Here is a 10,957-nt window from a genome sequence, read left to right as displayed (position 1 = left end):
ATGCCAACTACAGCAAATGCGAGAACAAATGATCGAAGGTTGTGGCTCGACTAGTGACTTTGCAATGAAAACGTTTGAAATAATGTATTTCTTTCCGTCATATATTTTCATCTTGTGGTGAATGTGTCATATTGGGGTACTTTATAAAGTCACATCTCACAACCGTGCCCTAATTGCGCCTTAGACCGTAGCAGCTAGACAGCGTACTGACAGAATACGTTGACATTATGAATGGCAAGGTAAACTAAACCGGTCATAAAAGGGGCTGACCTTTTCACATGAGTTGAATGCATTGTAAGCCGACTCACTAGACGAGGTGTTTTAAAAGGAGAGCACAGCTACGGCCGTGTAACTCCGAGACGTGACTGCTTTGGCCGCAGTATTCAGAGGTACAAGCTCTCAAAATCATCTTTGTAGCTGAAAAGAACCATCAGGTAAATGGGACATTATCTTGTTTGCCATCACATCGCCAAACATTTGAAGAGCCAGACGGCTGATTTTTATCTGACGTTGTACAGAGGAGTTGCTCAAATAGGATTGTGCGCCATCTTGAAAAGTTATACTTCAAATTAGGAATTTCTTTGGGTGCTGTTAGGTGTCTCAGCCATGGTTTACACTTTTCGTCTGTCTGTGGGAAGACGTTTTCTCAAAGTAATTGTAAGTTTATTCTTCATATAAGGCGCACACGTGTACTGTCAACTGGAAAGGGTAATTTTCAGACACCAAAAGGGAAGTACATAGTAGACGTGTGAGCCACTGATTATGCAACGTTGTTAAAACGTCTGAATGGCCTTAGGTGAATTCACGGTAAACTGTTCCTCATTGTGCCTCTTTCTATTGCGTAGGGTCACTAAAAAGGTCACAAACGAGAGATTGTTTCCAATAAACTCACGCCCGTTAATGTTTTGAAAAGAAGATGGAGGCAATTTGAGCAAAAGTTTATTCCTATTAGTGTTGGCTTATTTCGACAATAACTTCGATACAAAAGCAGTTTACATAACTTTCGGTATCGTTAGATGTAACGCACTCTGACTCTGTAAATTCACTTTTATGGATTTAAAACGAACTGGTCACAAGATTCTGCTGTAGTTCATTGTCCCATTCTTTTCAAGTATGTGATTTGTCCCTCAGACAGACAAGTGCGAGATACTCACCTTTCAAGTTCATGTTGCCAGAATACCCATGAGTCATTAGTTTCAGTCGAAAGTATCGTAATACATTTTCAAATTTTACATGATTACATTGTCGATTACATATTTACCGAGTGCATGAGCATGCAAATAAACATGTTATTGGAAAGTAAACATAAACATAAACATGTTATTGGAAAGTAGATTAGGAATCGAACAAAATTATTGTAACAGAAGTAACACTGAAGCAGATTCAGCAATTACAGAATTGCAGAAACAGTGTCTTGCCTGCCATAGTGTGCGAATTGTGTTAAGGTAGAATGCGCCTCGGGGACAGAAATTTGGACTCTTAAACATTTACAATTCATTTTTGGACTACCACTTGTGAGGGTTCATTTCAAGCTCTTGGTGTAAGAAAGACTTTGACCGACTTATTTGTTTGAAAATTGAAAATTTTATTTCAATTTTCAAGTTAACACTGGGATGGCGGCCATTTTGAATTCCAATAATCGGTAAATCATGGGTAGTTTGTTCCTCTAGTAGCAAAATTAACAAGGTGACCTCCGATTTTTATTGTTGATTTTGAAAGAGAATGGCTGAAAGATTCCTGTGGAAAATTTGAGCAAAAGTTTAAATCTTTCCCTTTCGAGTCGCACACTACCTTAAGGATACCTTCTAAATGCATTCCCCTTTTCATCAATGGTTCGTGAAGAGTCCACAAAATAGTACTGAGAATGCATATACGGCACAGACTTACTTAAAATAAGAGAGTTTACATTTTTATAATTCGCCGGATATTTGGCCGACAGCGAGGAATGAAAGATAGACGTAACGATACACACTATTTTATAACCTAGTTGCACCTGTGCTATTTTCACGCGAGCGGTACAGCCCCAGCAAAGTGTCACACAAGGAATGTTAAGCTGTATACTTTAACCTTCCGTCTCTGTTGCAAACAAACTACATGACAAGTAGGTTATAAATCAGGGTCTAAAAATATTTCATATACTAATTAAAAAAAATATAAGGGCTTGCCTGTTATCGAATTTATGCAGTTCCGCCTCCCGTCATATCCTTCATGTTTATTACTCGACGAAATCACCTCTCTTTGGAATTTCTTGAATGAGTTGACCGAAGGGCTCAAGACTGTAAAATGGCCACTCAAGCAGAACAAACCATACATGGCACGTATGAAAATGGGTGTGATGAATTACGCTTTGTTTTGGAAACACTCGCATTCTACTGAACCGAGCTGTATAAAAAAGTAACAATATACAGTTTAAGTTACTTATCAGAGAGGAAACTGTAAATTATTTCGATGCCTGTGTTACCCCTTGTAATAAAAAAAATTGCAACTTCCTAGATGAAGTAGCTAAAATTGAAAGCCATGCATGATGCGGAATTTGGATTTATTTTAGGTTCATGCATTTGCACATAATACACTTACAAAAAACTTAAATAAAAACCGCCCATGGATCTCACAGAAAAGTCGGAAAACGTATTTCCACTATAGTCTAAAGTGACAAAAGACAACAGACGAAAGTAACCAAAGTAAACGACATGCATCATCTGAAAATGGATAGACAAGCCAAAAATGACAAGAGTACACTCTTAAAAATAACGCTGAAATCAAATCTCGATAAAATTGCCCTCGTTTCTGTTTCAAAACATCTCTCTCTCTCTCTCTCTCTCTCTCTCTCTCTCTCTCTCTCTCTCTCTCTCTCTCTCTCTCTCTCTCTCTCTCTCTCTCTTTCAACCTTCGAGTAAACTGTTGCTATTTTACAAACTATAGATTCTCTGCTTTTGAAATATATATAGTATGCGGGGATTTCCTTTTCATCTTAGATGAGACAAATTCCTTTGAAAAAACTGTGTTGGCAAGGTACAGCTCCACCTTAATTAGATATAATTTAGTCAATATTTTGGTTTTGTAAAATTTAGAAAAGTTATCATTATCATCTTTTTCATTTTCTGCAGAAAACAGCCTACTTTCAAAATACTTCGTACACTGTCAAAGAGCAACTATGCCGAAGAAGCAGAGGATATACAGTGTAGGTGACATTGAACGTGGTGACCATTTAATTATTTGCAAAGGTCTTACAGGAAATCAACACCACTTACTGGCTATACAGAAGGGCTGCAGTGGATGTAGCCTTAACGTCATCCACTACAATTCACAGGGAAAGAGAAGCAAAGTTACAAAAGAAAAACTGGATCTCTCTCCTAGGAAGACTCCTATATACCGAATCAATGATAGACCAACAGGTATGACCGTCGACAGAGTTATTCAGAAAGCAGAAAAACTAGTTGGCCTCAGTAAGTTTCTACCAGAAAAGAATACAAGTGAAGAATTCGTGAAATGGTGTCTTGCAGAAATAAATGCCAAAGAACGTATACTCAAAGTAAATGACATTCGAAGAGGAGATCACGTTATCATTAGACAGTTCATGGGTCTTCATTATCATCATTGTTTAGCTGTTGAGGATGGCACAGAAGACAACAGATTGAATGTAATTCATTTCAGTAACTGTCCGAAGCTGTTCGGAGAAGTTGTAAGGGAAACAATATCGCTGCAGCCTGAGGACAAACCTGTCTTCAGGGTCAATATTCAATGTGGAAATCTGAGCAGAGATGTGGATGAGGTTGTCGGGAAGGCAGAAAAACAGTTAGGGCTGAGGAAATACTCTACCGAGTCCAACAATTGTGAAAACTTTGTGAAATGGTGTCAAACAGAGACACGATACCAGGAACGTATCTGCAAAGTTACCGACATCTTGAAGGGGGATCATCTGATCACAAAAGCACGCAGAGGATTGCACCGCCATCATTCCCTTGCTGTAGACGATGGTAGACCAGGAAATGTTGTTAGTATTGTTCACTATACAAATGGTCGAATCGTTGAGGAAGATCTAGTACTTGACCCCGATGAACGAGACGTATTTCGATTTATTGAACACAAGTTCATTGATGATGGTCTTGAATATGCCGATGACTTTACCAGTGAAGATAATGAAACCGATGAAGAAAACGCTGGGAATGCCGGTATTGATTCTAATGATGATGGAAACGAGAGCGATGACGATGCTGAAATAATGTTTGTTCTCACTGACACTGACAAGGTAATTGAAAAGGCCAGACGTCAACTCAATGAACACAAGTACAGCAATGACTTTAATAATTGCGAACACTTTGTCAATTGGTGCAAACATCAAACTGGGCACAGAGAAAGGGTACAGGGATTGGGATATGTCAAAAAGGGAGACCATGTGATCATTGATAAATTCCTTATGGAACATCACGTGTTGGTAGTGCAAGACGGCAGTCACATGAACAACAACATTGCTGTAATTCATTACTCTCATGGTCAAGTGATTGAAGAGCAAATGAACATCGACCCTTCTAAAGACAACGTCTTCTTATTTTACGACGATTGTCCAGAAGATGAAGAGGCCGACCAAACCGATGATGTCATCACCCAAGCAAGGAGGCAGGTAGGCATGAAGAACTACTGCCAAAATGAACGGAACAGCAGCAAACACTTCGTGTTCTGGTGCAAGATGAGGAGAAGTCACAGAGAACCTCTCTACAGCATTGCTGATTTGCAGAAAGGAGACCATCTCGTCATTGAAAACTTCCGGGGCATGAAGAATCACCACTCCATTGTAGTGGAAAACAGCGTAGAGAGAAGGAAGGCAACGATCGTTTACCACAACGAAGACAGAGTAATCGAAGAGGAGATCTATGTTGACGCCGAAAAATACAAGTTGTACTGTGTACATGATGACTATTACGATGAGGATATTTGCAGGGATGTCCATGAAAATTCCGAGAAAGCTAGGAGTAGCATCGGACAGAAGGTATACTCTTTGGAGAATAGTAGCAATGAACATTTTGTCCATTGGTGTAAAAGAATGACAGAGCAATTGAAAGAGGTAAAATCCGTCCAAGACATTAAATTTGGCGACCATCTTATAATAGGGACACCAAACAAGCAAAAACCATGCAGACACACCATATGCTTTCTGTTCAAGACTGCGATAAAGAAGTTGTTGTTATACACGTTTGCGACTGCAGCATCGTCAATCATGCTACTGGTGATGCGAAATTACATCAAAATAACGTTGTTGCCGAGAAAGTACAATTGGACCTTCGAAAACAGAGAGTATACTCTATTGTTCATGCCGACGAAAACAACACGGCTGTGGACCGTAACATAGTTATGAAATCGGCCCATGGTTTATTAAACCCTGGTACTGTGTCTCCACATTATCAAAGCTGTCAACAGTTTGTCAGGCATTGCCAAGGAGCCATGTTATCCAATGTACGTATCAGGAAGATCACAGATATAAAGAAGGGGGACCACCTTCTCATCGAACGTGTAAGAGGGTTACATTATCACCATGTGTTAGCAGCGGAAGATGGGGCAGAGGGACACAATCTGAGTACTATCCAATATGAGGATAGCACATCAGGAGAAAGTGTTGGTAAGGTCACCGAAGAGACTATTCAAATAAACTGTGATGGCCAGAGAATCTTCCGAGTCATCTATGATGGAAACGTTGATCCAGAAATTGTGATTGGCAGGGCAAGATCACGGCTTGGACAATGTGAGTGCTCTCCGAAGATCGACGACGGTGAACACTTCGTAACTTGGTGTAAAACTGGTGTTTTAGAGTCTCGACAATTTGGAAACACTTATGGAAATTATGCTGAAGAAGGGGCACGCCCACTGCGCCTGATGTCAAAAGATGGCATGAGACTTGCCACAAAGTCTGTGGCAGGTACTTTTGGAAAACTTCCTTTCAAGGGGATGTCACACTTGGTTGTCGCTGGCTTGGAACATAGTGCTGCCTTAAGTCTTGCAGCTTCAGGGTCAGTCTCTGCTGCCAGTACAGTGGTGTCTGAAGGTGCGTTTCTTGCCTTAGATATCATTAGAATGAGAGGCAAGACGAACAAGGCCATACTTTCGACAAAGGAATGGGAAGAGATCAATTTTCAAAAGTGGAAAATGGCAGGCACATTTATCGGTGGCGTGTGTGGATCATTTGGTGGTGCTATCATAGGACAACTGTTGATCCCTGTGCCGGTGCTGGGGATCGTTGTTGGAGGGGTAGCAGGTGGATTTCTAGGAAGGATCGCCATGGGTGTCCTAGCTGGTAGTGTGGGAAAGCTTACCTATAGAGCAGACATATACAAATATCACCCTAAGAGAAGAAGAAGGAAGCCCGGCCATGGTAAACGATTACTTGCTTTGGAACCGAGCCCAGTACAGACTTAAGCTTGTGTATATGTTAGACTGTTTCCGTCGCTCTCCTGAAGTTATGACTTCAATGCCAAGTACTACATGGACGTTAATGAACAACTTACCCAGAAATATAGAATATGATAATGGTCGATGATCTACAGCACCCGCATAGGAAGGGAGGCTTTGATGTTACCATTTGAAATGATGACAAGCATTGAAAAATCCAAACATTTAACTAGTCGCTGACAGGTTTATCGAACGATGTAGGAATATGCGCCTACGTTGCATACAGCAGGAAATTGGTAATCAAAGCAATGTTTATGTATGAAGACCAATTTTATAGCCTACAATGAGGGAATAGAGAAATTAGACCTATATCTAAGGGAACCGACCATGATCACTGTAAGTTACATGTAACTGATAAATTAAGACTTATAATCTCTCTTTAATGCAAGGGTGGTATCACCATATATATTGGTTTAATGCAATTCAGCAAAATATGTAAGTCATAGGCAAATATCCTAGTTTTAAAAATTGATAAGGACAAAAATGAAGCATATTAGCATAGAAGGAATCTCACGCACAAAATATCAGTATTCTTGATAACGTTAGAATTGATTTCATGACACTAGCAAAAAGAACTTGTAGAACAAGAAAGTGTAGTTGTCATTAAGACAAAAGTATGGAAAGCCATCAAATGTTTCAGACACGGCCCGTCTATGTTTATGAAATCACTTAACGTTAGTAACTTACTGTGAGAGTTATACGATGAGTATGAAACAGTTGATTCCATATACATGTACGATACTGTCAGTGGTAGTGGGGCATAAATCACCTCCTTTCATAACACTTTACGATCCTAGTCTCTGTTTTGTTCATTAAACATTTTGTGAAAGTTACGAGATTCAGATATTTCAATCTCTTTTTTCCTTGGTAAAAAAACGAACAAAAACGAACTAGATCAAAGTGACTAATTGAAAATTTTGTTGAATGTGTTAAAATAAAAACAAACGATGTCATAATAATGATCGATTGTGATTAAGATGATGATAGTGGTGGTGGTGATGGCGGTGGAGATGGTGTACGTGCTATTGGTTTTGATTGTGTTAATGACAACAGAATAATTATAATATAAGGTTATTCCCAAAATACCGGGATTTATGTCCGAGTACATCATGCAGCGGAGGTATTGTCCTCGACGCTACGCGTCTCGGACAATACCTCCGCTGCACGATGTACTCGGACATAAATCCCGGTATTTTGGGAATAACCTTTTATTATTATACACCTTACCAACCTTACCTAAAAAAAAGTCGAAATTTAGGCGGTTTTTTAATGCTTCTCCCGCACTGCACTGAACGATCACGAGCAGACTGGGAACACGTTCAGCACATCCGCTGAGCCCAAAGAACAAAATTTCAACCCGCGCTGCGCAGTGCGCGTGGTAGAAATTGTACTTCAGCATCATAATTTCACTCAAATTCACCGGTTTAGGACTGGACTGAATGTTAAGAAGTATATATTTTTGTAAAAAATATGAAATATTCTCTTTTTTCCCTCTTGTTGACGTAAAGATGTTTTGAGGTCAAAGGTCAAATAGTATCCAAAAACAAATGAGGTTATTGTACTCAGCGTCAAAGTTATTGGACTCCGCGTCTCTGATACCGAAACTTACTGTACGACGAAACTCCATAGGTTACAGACGTAGGTGTATAATAATGGAGATTGTTGTATTGTCTCCATCTACATGTTTAACTGCAATGCACGTGACCTTTCCAGTTTCAATGAAAATGTTATCATCCGTTTGGTAATTCCACACCTCGTCTTTACCTGTTCATAAAGTTAATTTTGATTTGTATGGGCTTTCATGAGGACATCAATTGGCCGTTGCTGAAAAGGAGTAGTCAAAACGTCCTACTAGCATCCATCCTTTTTGCTAGATGTTGTCCTCTTCCCCAAAGTATCTAGAAACATCTACTAATTAATTGGTCATTGCAGTAAACTGCACTACATATGTATGTATGTATGTATGTATGTATGTATGTATGTATGTATGTATGTATGTATGTATGTATGTATGTATGTATGTATGTATGTATGTATGTATGTATGTATGTATGTATGTATGTATGTATGTATGTATGTATGTATGTATGTATGTATGTATGTATGTATGTATGTCTGTCTGTCTGTCTGTCTGTCTGTCTGTCTGTCTGTCTGTCTGTCTGTCTCTGTGTGTGTGTGTGTCTGTCTGTCTGTTTGTCTGTCTCTGTGTGTGTGTCTGTCTGTCTGTCTGTCTGTCTGTCTGTCTGTCTGTCTGTCTGTCTGTATGTATGTATGTATGTATGTATGTATGTATGTATGTATGTATGTATGTATGTATGTATGTATGTATGTATGTATGTATGTATGTATGTATGTATGCATGCATGCACACACGCACGTACGTAGGTACTTACGTATGTATGCATGTATGTATATTTGTGTGTATTTATCTCTGTATCTTTGTATGCATGTATCTATATAAGTGTATCACTGTTTGTATGTATCTATTTGTGTATCTTTCTATGTAGCTGTGTATCTGTCTGATTATGTAGCTATCTATGTATCTATGTATGTGTGAATTAATTGCATACAGAGACGTTTCAGCTTATTGACTGACTATTTAGTACTGTAAATCTTATTAAGGCCAGAAAGAAAAAATAAATTGTTCATCAGAATCGCCGCTTCTACTTTGCCTGATTTGGATTTTTTTTATTTCGGCAAATTCATACTTCTGCATTGCAAATACTTTAGTTCCGCTGCTGGCGGCGCCCTACACTTCGTCGGGTGTTCGCGGGCATGTGGGATTCTGAATGAGACTTCCGGACGTGTCTTCACTGAGGTCTGTCAATATATTGTTGCGACGTCTGAATTCTATAGTGATGTTGTTGTTCGCCAAGCTCTGGCCTCTACCAGTCCAATGGAAACAACTTACTACAGTGCAACAACAGTATCATTTGAAGCTTGCTGTTTCTATTCTGGAGGACAAGATAACCTTCTGAACGATGACAATATAACTTCACTCTGATCACGATACAGTGTTATTAGACCATTGTGTAAAATGTTTCAGGACAGTGGTAAAGAGGTCAAGGCATGTGGCCAAAATAAATTGAATAAATTTAAGATGCTAGGTCCTAGCAGGAGAATATTGAACGACAATACGGAATTTTTGGATTTCAGTGATTTGATGTGCATATCGGTGTTATTCTGAGAGCACATTCAAATACTCAGAGTAGGTTGCGCAAACACCGACTGTAAATGTGATTCCTTATGTTATTGTTGAGAAATATAGTGTCGAATTCAATAACCAGTATCAGTGTATCTTGTCTGAGACATTTCTGGTTAGCCTAAAAGGGGAAAAGATTATTTTGCCTGTCTGTATCCCGGCAAAAAAGTCCGAGGGACCGCGGGTACCTTTGGCTTAAATAAAATTAAATAAAAAAAAAATCGCTCGTCGCTCCTGAACCTTTGTCCAAAAAATCCGATGAACGAGATTTTTTCCCTCTGGCCTAATATACAAATTTTTGCTTGCGTTGTATGATAGTTACAAGTGTCGAAAAGAATGCCGTCAAAGTTGACTACCGCTGAGTTGTGGAGAGCTGTTTTCTAGTCAGGAGTCACTGCAACCGTCATTGTTAACATTCTCTCCGAACTGAATATTTTGCAAGGCCACGTTTGAAATAAGTTGCGTTTCATCTATTTATATGACTGTGTCACTACTGTCGTTTTTCGACGCAGATCAAAATTATCTTGTCTGGATAAGTGGCCATACCAAAATTTCGTCGGATGTTTGGACCTTCAACCAAACGGAACCTAAACTTTCTACACAGTGTTGTCAATAGCACTGTGGATTCAGCATAGGCAAAACGATATCCGGGACAGCTTCTCTTGCCAGCGAACCCGAAGGGAGAGAATGCCAATTTTTGTCGTGCCGAAAAGTGCTCGGACAGGAATCGGTCAGGGTGGAATCTGTGACAAAGGAAAGCAATTTAAAAAATTATTGTAAACATAATAGTGACGTCAAAATTTGAAAAGCGAGCCTACACCATGAGAGAAACACGCTTTATAATGAAGTGGTTGATATATTCATTGCTAATCGCACACAGTACTTAGTTTTCCCGAGGAAACTGAAATTGAAATCTAACCAAGACTCGGGAGATAATTCGGTGCAAAAAGTGGAGAACACCCGCGCATGTATTTTGGCTTTTTCGCTCATTCAGTTTTTGCAGAGTCATGACAGTCAAAATTCGATTATTAGAGGAAAAGAACATGCCAAGATTCCCCGGCACAAACGCTTTAGGTTTGAAATCATTTCCATATGAAAAGATACCTTACTTGAGGTGTGAACTGATTGTCAATCGGTGATTGCTGTACAAATATCACGGGTGATGTCATATTCATAAACATTGTGATCTTTTGTTCTACTTGATCGGTAGTTTATTTACTCTCTGGGGAGTCATAAGCCCTTAATTCGGTAATGCGGAATTTTTCCGCTCTCAGGGGATTAGTCTACCTACATGGTTTGTGCCGGCCAATCCCC

At 39.4% G+C, this 10,957-nt stretch overlaps 1 protein-coding gene across 1 annotated transcript; it reads left to right on the top strand.

Annotated features, from left to right (window-relative positions):
* Window positions 1–309: 309 nt before the first annotated feature.
* Window positions 310–7,395, top strand: LOC139140078 (uncharacterized). Its single transcript, XM_070709087.1, has 2 exons — window positions 310–434; window positions 3,108–7,395. The coding sequence occupies exon 2, from the start codon at window positions 3,155–3,157 to the stop codon at window positions 5,345–5,347; it is 2,193 nt and encodes a 730-aa protein (XP_070565188.1). The 5' UTR covers window positions 310–434; window positions 3,108–3,154; the 3' UTR covers window positions 5,348–7,395.
* Window positions 7,396–10,957: the final 3,562 nt, after the last annotated feature.

The sequence above is a fragment of the Ptychodera flava genome, chromosome 1 (assembly GCF_041260155.1).
Source record: "Ptychodera flava strain L36383 chromosome 1, AS_Pfla_20210202, whole genome shotgun sequence".
NCBI classification, from domain to species: domain Eukaryota; kingdom Metazoa; phylum Hemichordata; class Enteropneusta; family Ptychoderidae; genus Ptychodera; species Ptychodera flava.
This window is presented reverse-complemented; position numbering and strand designations above follow the sequence as displayed.

Coding starts and splice junctions, on each gene's coding strand:
- LOC139140078 (XM_070709087.1), top strand. CDS start 3,155: ATGCCGAAGAAGCAGAGGATATACAGTGTAGGTGACATTGAACGTGGT.